General features: G+C 40.5%; 1 protein-coding gene across 4 annotated transcripts in view; it reads left to right on the top strand.

The window, feature by feature from the left end:
- Positions 1 to 23,014, top strand: part of DNAJC6 (DnaJ heat shock protein family (Hsp40) member C6) — a 156,051-nt gene that overhangs the window by 96,079 nt on the left and 36,958 nt on the right. For all 4 annotated transcript variants that reach the window (XM_004281621.4, XM_049698142.1, XM_033408975.2 and 1 more), the window contains 4 exons: positions 11,071 to 11,221; positions 12,187 to 12,236; positions 12,346 to 12,494; positions 21,926 to 22,048. In XM_004281621.4, the coding sequence (XP_004281669.1) occupies positions 11,071 to 11,221; positions 12,187 to 12,236; positions 12,346 to 12,494; positions 21,926 to 22,048 (473 nt within the window). The remainder of the gene's footprint in view (positions 1 to 11,070; positions 11,222 to 12,186; positions 12,237 to 12,345; positions 12,495 to 21,925; positions 22,049 to 23,014) is intronic.

Below are 23,014 nucleotides of genomic sequence, written 5' to 3'. Positions count from 1 at the left end.
AAAATGGTGAAAAGAAGATTTTTGCTTGATTTTTTTCTTGGTAGTATTCTCTCAGCAGGCCTTCAGTTCTTTGCTATCTCTGTCCTCTGATGGACAGGGTCAAATAACACTGAGGGCGTTTTCTCTGTTCCAGGCAACAAGACTAGTCATTAGAGGGAAATGTCATGGTCCATTTATGCAATTTAAGCCCTGACCTTTTGGTTAAAGAAAAGAGGAAAAAAATGTGATGGTCCCTCACTTCCTGGAGTTGAGAGGCCATGTGGTAGGCAGAAACTTTTCTGTTTCTTCAGAATTCCACTGAGTTCTGATCTCGTTAGATTTGATCATTATTATTTCATAAGGGGGAACCTCTTTATTTGGCCCAACTGTTGGAGAGTAAAGATCTCCTAGACAGATCTGTTTCCCTGGCACATCATGAGTACTTAAGATATTTGTTGAATCAAAGTAAGCAATATCTGTGTATTGTTTTATATGAGAATTTACTGTGTAGAATTTGGATGGACAACTGTAGCCTGACTTCAGTGATCCATGAAGGAACAAAATGTGTTCCATCCATGTAGCTGGAGTTGCCCTAGCACTACCGGCCTGTTCGTGACCACTGAGCCTTGCCTTTATTCTACCAAAGTCAATTTTGGTCTCAGTTTGCTCTTCACTTTGACTCTATTTCTCATTCTTTCTACTCTTATCATTCTTTTTAAATACCTTGGATCCTTTCGGAAAAGAGGAGCCAGAGATGGTTACTTAATTAGCTCCTCTTATCTGTCTGAGTATAAAAACTGTAGGCAGCAAATATAAACAGCTCTTGTTGAGTTTCATGAAATCTCCGTCTCTTAGGCAAGCATGCTCAGTGGGTGCTGAGTGATACAGCGCTACAATCAGAAATTCAGAGAAATATGAGGAGACAGTGAAAGCATCTGGTTATATTTGCTGCCAAAAGTTAGGCCCAGACCAAGTCTCTCCCAAGGTTGATCTGTTTGGTCTTCCTTTCTGCCTCTGCCATCTTCTCTCTGATTCTTATATTCTGCAGCAGCCCCGTTTCATGTACATTTATTGAGCGTTTACTATGTGCCAGGTACTGTGCTAAGCTATGGCACAATACCTTTTAGGAAGGTATGAGGTAGCATGAAACATTGTTCCTGTTATTGAAGACTCAAGAGTTGCTGGGATTAAGGTGGGCGGGTCAGACCCATTCACAAATAATTCTGTGTCAGTCAGACAGCTCCACCACATCCTAGGATGGAGGTGCAAAGTGAGGTGAGAGAATGAGGAGAGGAGAGACAAAGTTCTTGTGAAAGACTTCAGGATGTGGAGGTGAGTAAGAGCAGAGGCTTTGGATCCAGCCAAACGTAGATTCACTCTCATTCTGCCATGACTGTCACTAGACTTTACCAAAGCTTCCGTTTTCTCAGTGGGACACCCAAGGGCCACTGTGCTTATTCGTGTGAGGGTCTAATTTAGTAGCGTGTGGAGACTACTTAGCAGAGTGCCTAGTCTAGAGTATGTGCTTAACAGATGACCTTTGTACAACGATGATACAGTCTCAAAGAATTTTAGAACTGGAAGAGACTTAGGGAATCATCTAAGTTCATTCCCCTGTTTCTATCTTCTTTGAGACCCTGAGTCTGTGATTCTGTTGTGGCCACATTGCCCAGGAAGGAGCTGGGGTTGCTCCTCCCATCAAAGTCCTAACAGTGGGTAAAGAAATACTGTACATACTGATTTGATGGTATCAAGAGTGATAATAAAATATTTAAAAACTGTCCTGATAATACAATTTAATGTATAAATATATATAAAATATAAAGTGTAGTCCCTTTTATTCTCTAAACAAGCAAATACACACATGCACATATAATTGTTTACTATGTGGTAATATTTATAGCACACACCATCATGCTAATGTCCCTCTTTTTTTGTTGAGTTGGGACATTCTCTAGAGTATCCTTGTCGCTAGCTAAATGATCCCCATTTCCAAGTGATGGTTTGATGTAGGGAATGGCATCAGATCCTTCCAGCAACATCCCTGTTAAGTTGACTCTCTCAGAGGCCCCGGCACCTTATTCCAGCTCAAGAAGGACTGAGTGTGTTCCTGACCTGTCAGGGCTGTGATACATTTTGAGGGTCCCTTCATGGTTTGGACCCTCAAAGCCAGAACCATTGGCACCACCTGCTTTGTGGCCTGTACCTGCCAGTGGTGCTGAGTTCCTTTGGAGCTGCTGGTGGACGCAGCACACACCCAGACCTCTGCCCCCAGGGTCTGTTGAGCAGCTGCCAGACTGGTCCATGTCTTGGGCCACTGCTATGCAATGTCATCAAGTGACTTGTAGTTTTTGTAGCTCATATTATGTGCCCAATAGTACAGAACTATTTCAGAAACCAGTATCCGTGAATCTGTGTGAACCTGAATATTAGTTGTGCAAAGAGCACATAATCGTTCCCCGTATTAGGTACCAGATCACTTCAAGATGGGAAGAGGAAACCCCAAAGCTATAAAGAGGTTCACCTCTGTTAAACACTCGTGATTCTGAACTATCAGAAGTGAAGAATTTACCTGTGCTGTAATGGAAGCTCCAGAAAGGGATTCTGTCCTTGTCGTACACGTCCCTATTGTCTGTCTTCATCAACTCTGAAACTGAACAGCATGGCCTTTTTTTTTTGCTGAGGCTGCCTAACTCTGCTGGAGACAGCATTTTCATGGCTTTATTCTTTTCATTCCCCAGAGCCACCTTGTAGCTATAATTTATTAAGTGTGCACAACACACCAGGCACTGTGCTAAGAGTTTATAGAACTTTGACTTATATAATCCTCACTGCAATCCTATGTGAGATTCTATTGAAGCTTCCAATTTACAGATAAGGATATCAAGACCTTGATCAGTTACTTAACGTTGCTACGCTATATATCCAGCTGGTAGCAGAAGTTGAATCTGTACCCCGTATTTTGACTTAAACCCCATAATTTGACTGTGGAGGCTTTGTCCCACGCCTAACCTCTTGTTTGGCATAGGGAGTGTCAATTTTTTCACTTAAATTTTTTTTCTGTGAAATTGTTATCTTTAATATAATACAACGACTCATTTACATGAGAGCTGAATTTCTAAGAATTAAAATAAAAATTCCTGACTGTTTTAGAAAATCTTACTACTTAAAAGTCACGTTGACATACATGATCTTGTTTGATCCTTTTAACACCTTTTGACATGTAGAAAAGTTGTTTTTTCTTGTTCCAATTTATAAAGGGAGAAGCAGCCTTAAAGGAGTTAAATATCATGCTTAGGTTCACACAGATTTTAAGTGAAAAAATGAAGTCTCCAGTCTAAGACCTGTCTCCCCAAAGTCCATCCTGTTTTCTCTAAGCTTCCCTGAACTGGGATGAATTGGGAATGAGGTGTAAGCTGTCTTTGATTTTAGAAGCCAAGGTAGTGGGCTTTTCCATGATATATCTAGTTGTTATCCCCATGTTATGCATTTCTTGAATTGTGGGAAGCCAAGAGCTGGAAAATCTGCTAGAAACAAGGATGATGAAGCCTTCAGTGGTGATGACACTGGTTCTTTGTCCCCTGCCAAGTGTTGTGGAGAAGAAATAGTATTTTCCTAACATAGGGGCGAATGGTACATCTCTGCAAGGTCCCTTTAGTTTTGGGAATTTCTATCCTGCAATTGCCAACTTGGTAGAATCCAGGAATGGACGTTTCTAGCTTTATGACACTTAAATAACTGCAGAGGAAAATGCCTTGCTGGTGAAAAAGAACAAGAATATGAAGAGATCATGATGCCAAAATTCAGATTATCAGTTATCCCCGATACAGGCTGATCCTGAACACTATGGAATAATAACTCATAATTACTAGAACTGAATGACAGAGACTTCCCAGGAATGGGAAAGCTGATGCTCTATGGACATGTTTTTGTGGAGACCCAGAGGACCCACTGAGGTGGGCTGATGTCCCAAGAACTTTAATTGTTGCCAAGAGTCCTTTGCCCCCTTTTCCCTGTTCTTAATATACTGGATTATTTTACGAGAGCTGAGGCAGTTGCTACCACGATGAAGCAGGGTCTCAGGTCTTAGAAAAAGTCAAGTACTGAAAAGATGTTCCTGGCAGGTTCCCAGCCTGCTTGGAGTTAAAGATCCACATAGAGCTACTCAAGGTCTTATGGGCAACGTTTGCCTACATCTCATAGGCTGGGCTGAGAAACCGTTGTGACTGTGAACTAGGATGACTTAACGTACAGAGAAGGGAGGTCTCTACATCTATTGAGGAAGGACAACTTGAATTTTAATGGCATATCACTTGGCTGTTGTCTTTATTTTACATAACATATTTTAAATTATAAACCTCATGAATGTAAATTACAGAAAGTTTAGAAATTACAATCCAACAACAAAAAATCACTTATCATTCTCCCACTTAGATATTATTGCTGTAATTATTTTGAAAATGTACCAGCTAAGAGCCTGGACTCTGGGGCAGCCAGCCTGCCTGGGTACAGATCCTGGCTTAGTAACTGTGGGACCTGGGGCAAGTCACTGATGTGTCTCTGCTTCAGTTTCCGCATGTGGAAAATGGAGAGAGCAATGGTATCTCCTTCCCAGGGTGGCTGTGAAGATTAAATACTACCTATAAAGAATTTAGATTGGTACCTGATACATGGTAGGCATTCAGTAAGTTTGAATTGCTGTTATTTTTATTTTATGTTTATTAAATCATCTGAATTCTTTCTCTAAACTCAAATATTTTTCTTTTGCAAAAATTAGATTGTACTGTGCATGTTAGTATGCTCTTTATCTTTCATTTAGCCTTTTGTTGTGAGCATCTGTATTCTTCTACAAAGTGATTTTAATAGCTAATTTAATAGCTAATTACATTGTTAGAGGTAATCAATTATACATCCTTTATTGTCTCTTGCCATTGTAAGCAGTACCTCAATGAACATCGTTTTGGATAAATATTTACATACCTTCTTTTTCTTTTGATGACAGTGCTTTATGGGGGAGCATCCTTTCTTAGAGGTTACCAAGTGAAATTATATGCAGCCTAGGGTGCCATGAGCATATATATTGTATAAGCAGTGGGAGCATATGTGGGGAATGACCACGGTGCATTATGGACTTTCCAAGGCAAGGCTTTTGTCAGCATCTTCCTTCTTCTTTCACAATGCTTCTCACGGTGTTTTGTCCACAGCTAACAAATCAATAAGATGTTTATGAAAAGTAGCCACGTGTACTTTTCTTATATTTCTAGTTACATTAAGGCAGTTAAGACCATCCTTAACATTTTGCTGGTCTTCTTTAAAATACATATTTTTTATTCCAAACAACAGTCGAATCATTTCAAATATTTTTTGGACTGAAACTTAATGTAAGTAAATGAGCAAACAGCTAACTAACAGTCCAGTGGGAAACAGATTCTCTCCCAGGAGATACAAATTTTATGTGACTCTGTGAGTGAGAACAGGTCAGGTCATATCCATGGTGAGTTCCCATGACTTGGGAGAGAGAGGATGCTGTTTCTAGTTTCCTAAACATTAGGAATTCCAAGAAAAACTTGTTTATTACATCCTTAGAAATGACACAGGGGGCAGAGTGCAGTTCTCTGGTGCTTATCTTTGGTGGGCTTAGATTTTAAAATGACAAGACGTCACAGAACAAGCTTCTACCTGGAGCCTTAGCGTCACAGACCTGGACGCTTTCTCCTTGGGTGGCATTCTCAGGCTGTCTCAACTCTGACCTCCCCACTCCCACCTTCTTAGACCTTCAAATCCCCAAAGACCCTTTATAAGTACAGGGTATGTTCTTAGCGCTAGGTGCCATTTTAGCCAAAGCATTTAGAAAAGTGTCAGAGGTGGCAAGATTTGGATTCCTAAGAATGCGAAATCTTTCAACCATCTAGTGCAAGGATTAGAAAACTTCTGTAAAGGGCCAGATAGTAAGTACTTTAGACTTTGTGGACCATAAGGTCTCTGTCACAACTATTCAACTCGGCCACTGTAACGTGAAAGAAGCCATAGACCATATGTAAATGAATGAGTGTAGCTGTATTCTAGTAAAACTTTACTTATAGACGTTGAAATTTGACCTTCATATAGTTTTCACTTTGTTAAACATTATTCTTCTTTTGACTTTTTTCAATCATTTAAAAACGTGAACGCCATTCTTATTTCACAGACTATATAAAAATAGGCAGCAGGCTGGATTTGGCCCATGGGCTGTAGTTTGTCGACCCCTGATCTACTAGTCATTATTTTTCTTCTGCATATCACTCTCTGACTGCACCGTTTCCCTCTTTGTTGTGTCATTTTTTGAAGTCTTTCTGCCCTTCCTCTCAGCAGGCTGAGGCTCCAGTATCCTTTTGAGAATCTGTGCTTCTGACATTCATGTAGCTCATTAAGGAGAGTCAGAACACCCACCTAAAAGAACCGTTAGGGCAAAATCAGATAGCGTCCCTCTTCTCTTTTTTGTGTCCTGGCTAGTTTGACAGATAAGTTGGGTATATGGAGGTTGCAGACTTTGTAACCCTGGCAAATGGCTCTGGTTTCTGCAGGGTTCTAAGGCTCTAATGAATAGAGCATGCAGCCTGAGTGATGGTGAGAGTCTGATTTTTAGATAATCAAGGATATTTATATCTTTAAATAGGTTGGTGCCTTGGAGTGCTGTTCCAGCATGAAATGGAGAGTCAGAGAGAGGTCTGGATAATCAGTTTGGGGTCATCTCTTAGAACAGTAATGTATCAGAAGGGCGTTCAGGCTCGGGATGGAAATGAGGAGTTATAAGCATATGTTGCTCTATCATTGCTGTATTTAAAATGAAAACACGATACAGATTTTTATATGTGGATATGTTTAAAGGGAAATCATATGCCCTATGTCATAGGGAAACAGAACACAAGAGAACCTTCTCAAATCTGTGGCTGTAGCCCTGGTCTGTGGAGCTGCTCTTCAGACGAGCTCCTGGCAATTATTTAGGGCTGCGAAGCAGTGTGGGCGACAGAGGCTTGGCTGCCTGCGTGATGAGATCGGTTTGGTGGGTCTGACAGATGCAGTGATTTATGGGAGTGCTCGTTGGGAGGACACCTGCTGCTGAGAGCAGCCAGATGAACGGCATACATGTGGGAGGTGGAGGAGAGCAAGGGATAGGAGAGGGGTGGTTGTGTGTAAGGCAGGCAAGGATTGTCCTGATTACGGCTATGAGAATTGTGGGCTAATATGGAGCTGTGGAATAGTGTGACATGGAGATGCAGTGTAGGCTTGGGAATTGTACAGACCTGAGTTTGAACCCCTGGCTCTACCGCTTGTTAGCTGAGATCTTAGGTGAGTTGCTTCCCTTCTTTGAGCCTCCATTTCTTCACCTATAAAATGGGGATAATAAACACCCTCCTTATTTCCCAGAATGTGAAATTGTACTAACATAGAAGTCCAAGTGGGGCTCCTGGTGCGTGGGAGAGCTCAGTAAGTGGTAGACATTATCAGTGTTTGTCCGTGTGTCTATTCGTTTGTTTATTCACCTGCATTGATTGTTCTTTGTAATTTCTAATAGAGCCTTGTTTTCAAATAGATGCCTAATGGTGACTTAGGCATCAAAACCTCTTGTGATCAGGGTGTAAGTACATAACAGTTAACATGTATTTATAGGTATACGTATGAACATCTAAACGGCTCATAGAAGTTTAGTAGATACGTGAAGTATGATTTAAAGAACAGCTGCCTGGCCAGTAAGCACAATAAAAAATACTTCACCTTACTAATAATTGGGGGAAACCACAAAGAAGACCAAGAGGAGATATTGTCTCATTCACCAGATTGGTAAAAATGTTAAAGTCTGACAATACTAAGTGTTAAGGAGAATGTAGAGTGACGGAGCTCATATGTACTACTAGTGGGAGTTTAAGCTGATACAGCTACTTTGGAAAATGTTGTGTTAATATCTAGAAATTTGAAGATGTGTGTATCCCATCTCCAAGCAGATTTCCACTCCTAGGCGTAACCTAGAGAGATCTCTCACATGTAATCAAGCCAATGTGTTCATCACCACATTGTTTGTTACAGAAAATAATCTTAGTATCCATCTATGGGCTAATGGATGCATACTTTAAGTGAGCTAAAGGTATATGTGGTATCAGCAGAGAAGAATTTTAAATAATGATGCGTGAAAAAAATAAAGTTGCAAACAGAAAGCCATTTATATATAGTTTGAAAGTGTGAAAAACAATATTAATGTATTGCCTATGGATACCTACATATGAAATAAAAGTTTAAAGAAATTATTTGGAATGATAAATATTAAATTCAAGATAGTATTAGGAGAAGAAAGATATGGTCGTAAAGTTTGCGTAGGGCCCAGATCCCAACTCTGCCCTTGACTTACCAGCTGTATACCCTTAGACAAGTTGCTTAACCTCTGTGCCTCAGTTTTTTGATGTATAAAATGGGAAAATAATATTATCTACCTCATAGGTATGCTGTGAGGGTGAAATGAGTGAGTGTAGGTAAAATGTTTAGAATAATACCTAGCAAATAGTAAGTGCTATATAAGCGTTAGCAATTCAGGTTCTAATTACATGAGTATTTTTTATTATTCTCTGTTTATTTTTTTAAATGTTAAACGTTGCAGTTTTTAAAAATGTATAATAAATATTTCAGTATTCTAAAAGATAAAGACTATATGTAACATAACTACAGTATAATTAGTACACCTAAAATTAACAATAAATCCTTAACATCAAATACTCAGTTAATTGTTCCAATTGCCCATAAATGTCATTAACTTTTTATAATTTCTTTGGATTAAGTTCCATGCATTATACTTTATTGATTTATCTTTTAAGACATTTTAATCTACAAATTCCTCCTCCAACTTTCCTTTTTCTGCAATTAATTTTTTAGCTTTATTGAGGTATAACTGGTATATAAAAATCACACACATTTAATGTATACATCTTGATGAGTTTAGACATATGCATATACTCATCATACTATCACCACAATGTCCAAAAAGTTTCTTGTGTTCCTTTGTGTGGCTTGCTTTTTCGTTTTTTTTTCTGGTTTTGTTTTGTAAGAACACTTAATGTGAGATCCATCTTCATTAGTTTGTTTGTTTTAAAATTTTCTCTCCAGACTTTCCACAAGCACATTTAACCATTGTCCACATGCATGCATCTACCTGTCACTTAAAATAACTGATCTGGTTGGAACATAGATATGCACCCCCCTTGTCCTGAGGAAAGCACGGAAGGAAGCTTATTCAGCAACAGAGTCAAAGTTACAGAGGTTTGCTCTTGTAAGCTAAATAAGTTCCTGTGTTCTGCTGTACCTGAGATCCAGGGATCTATCCTCCTAACATATTTTGAAGTATAGAACAAATACTGCAATTTTCTAAAAAGAAGAGATGTCATTCTTGCCCTTTGTCATCAAAGAGTTGATAAGTGAACAAAGATTAAAAAATATCATCAACACAGGAATTTCAGGGTGTGGCATAATAATAGTATAGCTGCAATCTGTTAACCCCTAAATGTGGTAGGTACTATGCTTAAGGTACACTCATTTTATGTTTCCCTATGAAGTAGGCACTATTTTTAATCCCTGTTGTACAGTCAGGAATCTTTCTTCCTGCCAGAACCCAGGTAAGAGTGACTCACGCTCTTGACTGCTGGTCTGTACAGCCTACCTGGCTGTTGTTTACATTAGCTTCCTCTACACAGATTCCTACTTCCTTCCTGTATCAATCTTTATAAGCTAAGTTATGTTAATGAACAGTCCTAAAATGGGAATGGGGTAGCTTCTAATAATAAAGGGTTATTCCTCATTCATGGTACATATGCATCAAGGGTCAGCTGAGAGCTCTGCCACAAGCTCGTTACTCTGGGAGCCAGGAGTCCTGGACAGAGTAGCCACAATCTCAGACTTTGTGGATTGCTATGGAGAGAGAGAGAGAGAGAGAGAGAGAATATATGGGAATGAGAACTATGGATAATAGTTCTCATGGATAATCTCACCCTAACAGTTAAATGCTCCAGACTGAGAGAGACACACAACATTTCCACTCACATTATAAACGAGAGTGCTGGTTTTCAAACAGGGCTAATTTTGCCAACGTCTAGGGACATTTTGGCTGTCCTAGCTGGAGAAAGGGGGGGGATGCTACCTAGTCGCCAGAGGTCAGAGATGCTGCTAAACGCCCTACAATGCACAGGACAATCCACCCCTCCCCCTGCCAGCCACCACAACACACATATAGCGAAGAAGTATTCGGCCCCAAGGTCAATAGTGCCAAGGTTGAGAGGCTCTGGACTAGAGCCAGTCACAAAGAGCCAGAAAGTACAATTTTATGAAACTGTCAGGGAGGAGAACCTGACATACTTGACAAATAACACCAGTGACCACTATGCGTACTCAAGCTTAAAAGCTGTTATACGGGCCCTTCAGAAAATACTTTCCCAGGATGGAAGTGAACTATTACTTTGAGAGATAGCCATAGAAGGAGTCTTCTAACACAGTTAACTCCATCGAAGGCCAGAGGAGGCCCCTGGACTCACTTCTCAGCTGACTGCTGCTCTTCCTCAGCACTGCCTGAAAGGAGTATAATGCAGGCCACACATACAATTTAAAATTTTCTAGTCTCCACGTTAAAAAAGAACAGGTGAAATTAATTTAATAGTATAATCTATTTAATTCCATATACCCAAAATATTATCATTTTAAATGTAATCATTGTAAAAAAAAGTATGAGATATTTTACATTTTTTGCACTTTGACACTTCGATAGTCACAGCACCGTCTCAATTCAGACTAACCACATTTCCAGCGCTCAGTTGGCACATGTGGTTACAGTATTGGATATGCAGCTCTGGAGGTTTCTGTTCTGGAACTTGGTGAGGGGCTTTCCTTGGTCTCGTCTGAGGACCAGCAGACTGCTGTCTGTAACCCAGAGTCAGTAAATTCTGGAAGCATGACATAACTTGCAGGAATATCTGTCCCAGACTCCCGAAGACAGTCTGCGTATGTTTCAGGAACAAAGAGGGATTGGTTTCCTGTGTAGTCTGTGCTATTACCTCTTTTTCTGATTTTCACTGGCAGGTGCCTCGTCTCCAGACATGGAGCCCAGCTATGGGGGAGGTCTCTTTGACATGGTGAAAGGAGGTGCAGGGAGGCTCTTCAGTAACCTAAAGGACAACTTGAAAGACACCCTCAAAGACACGTCTTCCAGAGTTATACAATCTGTTACCAGGTATGTGTGTCCTTCCCCATTAAGTTAATGGACTCCGTGCCCCCAAAGGATCTTATTACCTGCCAACTGCTTGTCTGGCTCAAAGACTATCAATTTTGTGATGCAACTGCATGGGATCTGATTGACTAGGAATGCCATTGAAGCCGCAAAGTTGAGTCCTTCAGAAGCTACAGGCATAGGCTGGGAGGACTCGGCCCCTTGGTACGTTAGAGGATAGTGGTTGCCATCCCTGGCTTTCGAATCCAGCATCCTGAATTCTAATGCAGTATCTCCCCTTGTTAACCTAAGGCAAATTAATTAACCTCTCTGAGCTTTGCTTTGATACCCTGGTAAGATTTATGTCTTTAGGTGGTTTGAGAATTAAATGAGACAGTAATGCACATGCAATCCAAATAAGCAATACTTATGGACTGTAATCAAAACAGAATTTTGTTTTCGTATCTTAATAGCCCTTTAAAACTTATTTACTGGGAGAAGTTTCTACCCTTCTACTGTGTGAAACTTTTACAAGCAGGCCATATGAATTCTTTTTTTATTCTTAGGAATTAGAAAGTTCTAGGGAGACTTTAAGTTAAAATATGTGGTTTTAAATCAGAAATTCAAATGTGAAGTCCAACATATTAATCAACATTTTAATTTTTTTCAACAGTAATTGTATCCTTTACTTTCAATCCCCAACTAGCACCTGGTAGGCAAAAAAAAAAGGGTCCTTTGTTCTTTCTCCATCACTTCCTCCCCTACCCCCTAGCTGCATGCCCTGTTTGGAGTGCTAGGTGTGTGCTCCTGAGGGTGTGGGCTGTCTTCTATCAACAGTGCTTACTTGCTAGGGGGAAGGCCTGAAGGGAAGTCAGAATATATCTACTGGATGGAAATGTCCCAGGTCATGATGTGCAAGTGATTGAGAGAGAGAAATCGTGGGACATTTGGATCATTTTAATGAGTGCCCTTTCCTGTCTTGCTTTTAGCTACACGAAGGGAGATTTAGACTTCACTTATGTTACCTCCAGAATTATTGGTAAGTTTCTCATGTTTATTAACTGCCCAATAGCTCAGCTTTCAATGACTGCCCATCGCGACAGCGGACCTGTTTAACCAATTTTTTTTCTGTGTGACCCTTCCTCCAGTGATGTCCTTTCCTCTGGACAGTGTTGACATAGGATTCAGAAATCAGGTTGATGACATTCGAAGCTTTTTGGATTCCAGACATCTTGACCACTACACGGTGTACAATCTGTCGCCCAAGTCTTATCGAACTGCCAAGTTTCATAGCAGGGTAAGGAATTTTAGCTCTGATCACAAGGTTGAAGATATAAGAGGGTATTTTCCCCCTTAAGAGCTATCCTCAAAGCCTTTGCCTTTCGGCACATGGAGCTGAAAAACTATATACTCTGGACACTTCTCTATCCACAAAATTTTTATTAGGCTGTTATGAGATATTCTGAGGCCTTTCCTCGGGTGAGGATATTTGTAGGAAAGTTTCTCTGTCAATAAGATACCATCTAATTGAGGGCCTCAAATCAGCTGTGGCTGGTTGCTCAGTTGTTAGGGCACATTGCTGTGCGGCTCAGTGGAGATCGGCTGCTACGTAGGGCAGTTGGAGACCCTTATGCTGGAGCACTAATGATGCCTTTCACCCTTCCTTATTGCTGCTTTGGCATCATGATGAGGCAGTGTGGCTAAACCAGTAGAGACACACCAGTATTAATGGAAATAGCTTTCTGACATTTGGTGAAGGTATGTGTTTCATAAGTGAGGTGTAGCACATAAACAGTCCACACTGTAGGTTTGGTGATACTATTGCTAATATTTAGAGCAGTGAGAGCAGCAGCAACATTTTTAGAGCATTTACAGTGTTCCAGGAACTTTACATGCAATATCTCATTAATTCTCTCAACGGTCCTCTGAAGTAGATGGAGAAACTGAGGCACAGAGAGGTAAGGTAACTTGCCCAAGACTACAGGCATGTGTCTTAGCCATTACTCAGGGCTGACAGTATTACCTGGAAACCTGGATTATCCTCTCAAGGAGCTTTTAGAACTAGGCAGAGAAATAGTTCTAGTTTCAGTCTAGTTAAGGAGCTGTGAGAGCTGGCTTTGGTTTGAATCTGATGTTAAGCCTGATATTTCTGGCCACTGAATTCTTGATTTACTCATTCAAATCAGGCTTTTTCTCTCTCAGGAACGTTTTCAAAAATCTTGACTTAGCCTTTAGATACGATTGGTTCTTCAGCTACATCTGGATTTATTAATAAATAGAAAGGGGTTTTACACATTGGACCCTTTAAAGTGAAACTTGATTTCAACGATGCAAAATGATAGCTGGTTGTGTGTACTGTGTATTGAGGATCTCAGCTTTGATGCCAGAACACATTTTGCTCCAAATTTTAGTTGCCATTAATAATCTCTGGACGTCAGTTTCCTGATCAGTAAAAACTAGAAGAGAGTCTGTATGCTGTCTTAGACCACTTTCTGCCCTAATGTTCAGTAAAGATAAGGGAGAATTTTGTGAAGGATTCTCTTTTCCCAGAGTGTTTTCAAAATAGGCAAGAGGTAACCCAGTGGTTCTCAAGCATTAGTGTACATCAGAATGTCCTGGAGGGCTTGTTAAACACCTGGGCCTGGCACTTCTGGTTCAGCAGAGGGGTGTGGTGAGAATCTGCATTGCTAACAACTTCCTGGGTGTTACTTCTACTGTTGCCCTGTGAGCCACTCTCTGAGAAGCACTGATAAAACCATTCTAAAGTGGTTTCGTCCCAATTCCCATTCTATAACGGAGATTTCAAATGCAGCTCTTTAATATTCCCTGTAGTTAACTGCCCTTCCACCTCTTATTCCATCTATTACCTAATTCAGAGCAAGGGAATTAGCATCCAATAAAAATGTGGGTAGCTATTTTATTTCTAATTCAGATGCACATATTTTGAATTGATTTTTCTTGTTTGGAGACTCAGTGCCATCATTTTCTTTCTTTCTTTCTTTTTTCTGATTTTTTTTTATTGAAGCATAGTTGATTTACAGTGCTGTGCCAATCTCTGCTCTACAGCAAAGTGACTCAGTGATACACATAGTGCCATCATTTTTATAACTGGAGGACCATGGAACATCCTGTATAATATTTCATAGAAATTTTATTTAATCTTGAAATATTTGTGATAATCTGAAAAATTTTCCCTCTGGAAGTAAATAAAGATGTAATATCATTATAGAAGCATTCATGCATATAAAGGTATCTCTTATATGTATATATGATTTATAAAAGCAAGCTCTTTTATAAAGATATTTAAAGAAAGGCATCAATTAGTGTAACTATGTATTTTGTGACCAGACTTAACAGTCTTACCAAAGAAACCAGGAATTGCATATGGAATATCTGCCCCAGACTGCTCTCACTTGTCCTAGAAGAGCAGGGAACACATTAATTTTATTTGCTACCTGGAACGGTGCCTGGCATGGCTAAGAAATGTCTCTCAGAAGATAGAATGTGCCTGCCAAGAATTGTTGAACACATAGATATCAAATAAAAATTTGATTCTTGGGACTTCCTTGGTGGCGCAGTGGTTAAGAATCCACCTGCCAGTGCAGGGGACACGGGTTCGATCCCTGGTCTGGGAAGATCCCACATGCCCTGGAACAACTCAGCCCGTGCATCGCAACTACTGAGGCTGCACTCTATAGCCCGCAAGCCACAACTACTGAGCCCATGCACCACAGCTACTGAAGCCCGCGCTCCCTAGAGCCCACGTGCCGCAACTGCTGAGCCCACACGCCGCAACTGCTGAAGCCCGTGTGCTGCATCTACTGAAGCCCGCATGCCTAGAGCCTATGCTCTGCAACAAGAGAAGCCACCGCAATGAGAAACCTGTGCACCGCAACAAAGAGTAGCCCCTGCTCGCCACAACTAGAGAAAGCCCGTGCACAGCAACAAAGACCCAACGCAGCCAAAAATAAAATTAATTAATTAATTAACTAAAAAAAGTTTGATTCTTATTCTCAAGGCACTTAAGCCTAGTTGGAGAGAGAAGTCAGGACGTTCTAAAGACAATAATATTTACAGTACCTACTGAGGGAGTTTAGTAAAGGGAGACAGCAGTGAGAGCTGGACCTTGACGCATGAGTCTTGTCTAGGTGAAAGCGGTGGGGTTATTTCTTCTCCATGCAAACTGTAGTCTGTGTCTTACCAGGCTCCGCAAGATCTCGCCTCTGTGCCTCTCTACCTCATCTTTCACTGTTCTCCACTGTATGAGAACCATGCTCCCACCAGGGGAGACGCACAGTCTCTTTGCATGAGCTGCTCCCACTCCCTGAAAGGCCACGCGTGCCACACCCCCACCCCTTCTTTGTTCGCCACATTTCGCTAAGGGGAGGATTTCCACATACCACAAGTCTTTTCCAATTCTTTCCCCTAAAATGCAGGATTGCACTGCACCTTTAGCCCTTTATAGATAGTCCCAGAACTCTGGGGACTGGAAGAGGACCCTCTGACCTAGCTCCCTCAACCCTCAGTTGCATCTTAAGACAGTCCCACAGCCTTAGTATTTTCATCTTAGCTCTGTTTTTTTTTGTGTGTGTGTGTGTGTGGGCGGTACACGGGCCTCTCACTGTTGTGGCCTCTCCCGTTGTGGAGCAAGGGCTCCGGACGCGCAGGCTCAGCGGCCATGGCTCACGGGTGCAGCCGCTCCGCGGCATGTGGGATCCTCCCGGACCGGGGCACGAACCCGTGTCCCCTGCATCAGCAGGCGGACTCTCAACCACTGCGCCACCAGGGAAGCCCCTTAGCTCTGTTTTTGATGTGGCTACGTCTCTTTTCAAGTTCCTAGTCCTTTCTCTTCCCAGCACTAACACCGCAAATTGATTTGCATCCCACTGTTGCATGACTTAGAAAAGTGTTCTTGGTTCTCATCTTAACAGTCCTTGAGGCCTGAAATCATTTTCTCCTCCTTCCAGACCAGTGGAGTGCTAGGTCTGCAGCTAATTCTTATTTTAATAAATGTAGATGGCCAAGGCTTCTATAAATACCACTGTTGGAAAAGACCAAACACAAGACTGGTTTTATTTATAGACTCACAGGAGTCCAACTGTGTCTATATCTCTATGCCTTGAACCCTGAACTCAGTCATTTTACCTTTTTATTATGTGACGTGTGTTTGGAGATAAAGACGGTGGTGACAGAGACAGGCTGTTTCTAGGAAGATTTTACTTTTTTGAGGGGCATCACTTTTAGGCTTAGAAACCACATGGGTTGACAGGAATCATATGAAATAATTAAATAGCAATTCCTTAGTATTTGCATATGTAACAGAATGTTAAAATAGGACTCTGTGTTTAGTTTCAATTTTAGCAGAGGATTTGACTCAAAACAAAACGTGGCAGATAGCCCTTCATTCAGAGTGCTAGAATACCTATTCAGGACTGCAGAGGAGATATTGAATGTCAGTGTTTTGACTCTTCTTAGCCAGTATCTACCTTGAGGAAATAAACATCCTGATGTTGACAGTGAAGTCCTGTAGACCAATGAGATGCATCATCTAAGCCAGATGTTCTGAATCTGAGTTTAAAAGACATGGTTCCACTGTATATTTCGATCCATGCATGGGCTTCAGAGAGTTTAACCATCTGTTTTCACTCCTATTTTTTCTTTATTGTGGTAAAATACACATAACATAAACCTACCATTTTAAGCATTTGTAAATGTACAATTCAGCAGCATTAAATTCACTCACAATATTCTGTAACCATCACTAGTATCTATACCCAAACCTTGTTCATCATCCCCCAAGTAAACACTATAGCCATTTACTCTGTGTGTATGTGTGTGTGCACTGGTTCCATTTCTGCACAGAAGGTTTTATAGCTCTGCCCTAGAATGTCAGGAACTACTGCTTTACACATTTCTTGGTGTTGCTGTTGGCAATAAATGGAAAAGCAGATGAATGGCCACCAAGGCTAGCCTGCCCTAAAGTTCTTACATTCTGATAATGCTATTCCAGTGCCACTTTGAGCCTCCTTCCTCTGTCTCACCAGGAAGGGGTGTGCTGAAGGAGCCCAGTTAGTAGCATTGAAAAGATAAACCCAGCTGGTTCTTTTAGAATCTTCTTTTATTTCGACTATTTCTAAACTGCATAATCTTGTAGAATTTCTTCCTCTTTGCAAAGAACTTAATTTTAGGAAAATATATGATCAACTTGGGTTTCTTAAAGGATTGTTTGAAGGTCACTTTTTTTTTTTTTTTCCTTTTTCCTTCCAGAATTCATCAAAGAGGTCACCATAGCTCCCAGTTGTTTCTGCTCTGGTTTGCTGGTTGGTGAAGGGAGTTGGCCATAGCGGAGAGACTTTATAGATTATATTCATCTGTCCTCTGCCACTGTGTATCAGTGTAAGGACAGGAAATAATGGGGCAGAAAAATATCCCTGGCCTGGGAGCCAGAGGACCAGGAAGCCCCACATTCTAGTTCTGCAGCCTTCAGTGAATTGAATGTCTTAGTAACTTTGGTAAAAAAATAGCCATCACTTGATCCCATAACTATCTCACAAATGTAAGATGGAATTCTAGTTAATAATCATCAGACAGTATACAAAATTTTATTATTTTTTTTATTGAGGTGAAATTCATATAATATGCACAAATTTTGAATTTTAAAAATTATCCTAGATTCGCATCTCAGCTGTTCCTCTTCCTGGGTAAGTTACTTCACCTCATCTAAAGCTCGGTTTTCTCCCGTATAAAATGGAGATAACAAGGATTCCTATCTCACAAATAGAAAATTTTTCTTTAGGTTTGCTGTAAGGAAGACATTTGATAGCAATGTCTGGCTTAGAGTAAACATTCAGTAAGTGGAAGCTATAATTACCATTAACAATAATAAAATGCCAAATAAATTATTGCCTGAAGTACTCCTGTCCTCCCAAAATGGTGTCAGGTTCTTAAGACACTGGATATGGCTCTTCAGTCTGATTCTCCGTAGCCCCTTTTGCTCTTAGGCTCAGCAAATGGGATGCTTCTGTCTTCTTATCTCGTGCTTGGGGAGACAGAAAGATGAAAACCAAATGGCATCCAGCCCTGGTGCTGTTCTGGCCTCATTTCCCACTGGGTGGTGTCATGGCAGCCTGTAATCCATATGGCGTTTTCTGATGCTTTACAGCTCCAGGAGGGGTTCAGAGAGACTGGAGGCAGCATCGTGAAGTGTCACCTGCCCAAGGATTGTGCTTATTGCATGAAGCTGTGAACCTCACAGGGCTACAGAAATCACTTGCAGGGGTTGAATTCGTTTAAAAAATTTTTTTGATTTTGTTGATGCCTTAAATGTTTTTCCCCTTTAGACAGAACACATGCTTTTAAAAAATTCTAATTGTATGTTTGCTTAATGGAGTATAATTATATATCAAGTAAATATGTAATTATGCAGTACTTTAAATTAATATTATTTACTTGATTGGTTTAATGATTCTGAACAATTAGCCTATTGTGCTAAGAACAGTTTAGCCAGCTTTTAGCTGAGACTCAGATATTGACATTTAGTGTTTGTAGGAGTGACATACAGTTTCTAAAAGGTTTAAAGATACTGCCTGAGAAAACAAATTTCCTACACTTTTACATGGTCGCAACCTAAAAAAACAACAAAATCGGTTCCTTCCTCAAGGTACTTTACATGTAGACAAAGACAAATCTTATTATAAGAAGAGATTGCCAGGCTTCCCTGGTGGCACAGTGGTTGGGGGTCCGCCTGTGGATGCCGGGGACGCGGGTTCGTGCCTTGGTCTGGGAAGATCCCACGTGCCGCGGAGCGCCTGGGCCCGTGAGCAATGGCCGCTGAGCCTGTGCGTCCGGAGCCTGTGCTCCGCAACGGGAGAGGCCACAACAGTGAGAGGCCCGCGTACCACAAAAAAAAAAAAAAAAGGGATTGCCAAATAGGGTTCATTCTTCGTTCTTTCACTCATTGATTCACTCAGCAAATACCTACTGAGTGCCTGCCATTGGACTAGCACGTGGACTCTGGACTTGGGTTACAAAAATGAAAAATGGTCTCTCTTCTCATGGAGCTTAGTGTCTAGCGGGGGAGACAGACATAAACAGTTAATTTGAATACAATAAGCTGGCACTTACTGCGTTTACATTGTGCTCCTTAATTCTTACCACCATTTTTATTTTACACACAAGAGAACTGAGGCTTGGAGAGGTTAGCAACTTGTCTAAGGTGAATCAGGTAGTAAGTGGTAAAGCTAAGGTGAAAACCCAACTGTGGCTTCACCATTTTGCTCTACTGGTGAAAGCTATAACAGGTGAAAATGGACAAGATGACTGAGATGACTAAGCACTTCTGCCTGTGAGTGTTAGAGAAACTGTGGGAGACAAGAGAACACTTGAACTTCGGCTTTGGAGTATGAATAGAAATTTACCAAGGGAAAGAAAAACATCACAGGTAGGAAGCAGCTTGTATAAAAGTATATTTTGCAATTCCTCTGATGGCAAAATTTTTCTTCCCAATTATTCTGGTTTTAATCAATACATTATTTCCATTCCTTGAGAACTTGTCAATGGGGAATCTATCTGAGGATAAAGAATCGGCCAGAAATAGACCCAAATCATGTTGGGTGAAAGGGGCAAGCTGTTATGGAGTTTAAATCGACAGAGGCCCAATACTGGGTCACCCTGGATTGTTTGGTAGCTTTGTTAGGCATTTCCTCTACTTTGTTTAATAAACTATACCTGTCATTCTCAAAGGTCTAGGAAAATTAATAACCTGGAAGGTCCCCTGACGCTACCCACAATCATTTTGTAGGAAAAAAGTTACAAATTAACCAAAAAGAATGGGTTTTTTGGCAGCCACAGAGAGAGAGAGAAACTCCGTGTGTTTGCTTTCAGGTGTCAGCTCTAGAGACCACAGATAATTTCCCACTTATATTTTGACTAGTTATTATCTAGTTACTAGAAAAGCATGAACCAAACAGATTATTCCTGCCTCTCTCTCCCCACTCTTAAATGTAAAGAATTTGGGACGTTTGGGTTTTCTGAGACCAGTGGTGTTAGTGTTGCAGACACTTTCTGATGATACCATCTGTATAAAACCTGTTGTTTTCTCCAGAATTCCCTGTATCAGCCAGTGGCACCTTCCATCCTTTTATCCTTTTATCCTTTTATCCAGCCATTCAGGCTGGAAACCTAGCAGTCATCCTCGATTGCTCCCCCTCCACATACCCCTCCATACTCATGCACTGCCACCCTGTGATCAGTCCCTGAGTCTTGTACAGGCATTCCACTTCCTCTCTATTTTTTGAATCCCTCAAGTCTTTGTGTGTCCCACTGCCACTCGTCCAGCCTAAGCCACCATCATTTGTTACTTAAATTCCTAATATAGCCACCTGACTGTACTCTCTGACTTTTGTCTTGTGTCATCTATATCTGTTCTCCATACTGGACCTTGAGAGGTCTTTGGAAAGTGTGAGAGTCACTCTCCTTCTTAAATACTTCTCTCAGTTCTTAACAAGGCTTGGTATGATCTGACCCTTCAGTCTATGATTTTGCCATATAGGGTTTCATTCATTTTTTCCAAACATAGCTAGCTCTATCTGACCTTAGGGCTTTGCACTGACAGTTACCTGATAAAATAATAATAATAATGATAGCCAGTATTAATTGATCACTTTGTGTATGTCAGATACTGAGCTAAGCCCTTGAAATACATTCTCATGTAGTAGCCACAACCCTATGAGGCAGGTAGGTAGGTATCATTCATGACATTTTATGGAGAAAGGCTTAGAGAGGTCATGAAGTTTGCCTAAGTTTTTCCTTGCTGTTAAATTAATAAATACCTAATCGATTGAGGCTCATGCCTAGAATTTTGAGGCAAATGATAATCTCAACCAGTATACTGTTGCAGCAAAGTGACTTATACTCAGAAGACCTGGGTTGCAATGCTGGTACTGACCAGCAGTGTGACGTTAGACAAGACAACCTCTGAGAGTCAGTTTTCTTATCTGCAAAATAGAGACCATATTAGTACCTGTCTTATATGACTGTTGTACAGATCAGAGCCAAGCAGAATTCTAGGAACATAGCTGATATCCTATAATGTGTTAAAATGAACATGTGTGTTAGATGAATGAAAATGCTAGAGGTTGCCCCCATGGAGTTGTAGTTTCCCTCATTAAAAGAGGAAGAAATAAGACCCTTGAAAAAGCCTATCTTTAGCTTATCCAGCAGCACTTTTTCGTGTTTTCACTTTTATCATCTTGGATAAAATTAGGGATAGTGCAGGATTTATAATGTAATCCTATAATTAAGCATCTAGTAGGCAGGTCAAAACATTTTATACTAAATAGAAATTAAATGCAGTGGAACATTGAACCTTTGAAATCCAAATACTGGAACCTTTAAAAATCCAAATATGTATGTTAAATCATCTAGTTTAATTTTAAATGTTTTGGATTGGCCAAAAAGTTCGTTCGGGTTTTTCCGTAAGCGCTTACAAAAACTCGAAGGAACTTTTTGGCCAACCCAATATTTCAAAATATGTTTACCGAAACAGAATTTTTGTATTAAAAAAATTGCAGGATTAAACTCTTCTTTCTGTGTTTGGACCTGTTCCCAAGTCTTTCTGCTGTATTAAAAGAGAATGTAGTGTCACTTCCAGAAGTTGTTTGGTGTGCTACCTGCCCATGGAGAGGAAGTCGCTTGGCGAATTCATTTCCTTCCGCTGTGTTCCTTTAGGTCTCAGAATGCAGTTGGCCCATCAGGCAGGCCCCCAGTCTGCACAACCTCTTTGCTGTGTGTCGGAATATGTATAACTGGCTACTACAGAATCCCAAAAACGTCTGTGTTGTCCATTGCTTGGTGAGTAACCTTTTCTTGTTGCTGTTGTGGCTATCATTCATGCTGGTTTGGTTTGGTCAAATACAAATGGCCTTACACAGACTGGTGAACCAGGTAGTGCTTAAGTTGAATAAGCATTTCTTAAGAACCCACTTAGGAATTAGGTGATGTGAAGGATATAAAATGAGGGGAAAACTTATTATTCTTGCCCTAAAGCTCGAATACCAGTGGGAGAGGCAGATATGTATACAACCCACATGATACAGGGCCTCTGGAATGTGCTAACTATTATAGAAGAGATAGAAACAAGAGCTGTGTGTGCATAGGCAAAAATGCTATTGAGTTTTGGATGAATAGAATTGACATAAGCACACTGGAATATTCTTTTCTTACCTTTATGTTTGAATAAAAATGAAATAAAAAGACATCTATGCCCTTATAAGTAGTCACATAGATTGACTGTATTTTATAGCAATTCCCAGTGGAACTGAGGATTTTTCTGACCACTGACTTCCTAGAGTCCCTTTCCCCAACCCTTCCTCTGGAGGGCTCTTGCCTATTGTTTAAAACTCAACTTTAGGTAAAATCTTTTTTGACAATATGGACATTCAACCTATATATCTAAATGTCTTTGGATTTAAGCATTTAATATACTGCATCATCATACTCTGGTGGCCTGCCTGTTTCCCCACTAGACTGTTAGCATCCTGTGGGCAAGAACTGTGCCTTTTTTACTTTGGAATCCCAGGTATGAAATATTTTTTTTTAACACTGTATTTTATTTTTACAAGAGATAAATAAACTGACACCAAGCATTGTAAATGGATGACCGCAACAAAAGCAACAATGATTGCAATTACCAAACACAAAACACACTCACACTATCTCATAATATTGACATTCAGTCCAGGAATCCTCCACTGTAACAGCTCCTTTACTTTGCAGTGAAAATTGATTTGTATATTTTTTGCCTCTGAGTCCTTGTGG

The sequence above is a fragment of the Orcinus orca genome, chromosome 1 (genome assembly GCF_937001465.1).
Source record: "Orcinus orca chromosome 1, mOrcOrc1.1, whole genome shotgun sequence".
NCBI lineage: Eukaryota > Metazoa > Chordata > Mammalia > Artiodactyla > Delphinidae > Orcinus > Orcinus orca.
Note: the sequence above shows the minus strand (reverse complement) of the source record. Positions and strands in the feature narration are given on the sequence as shown.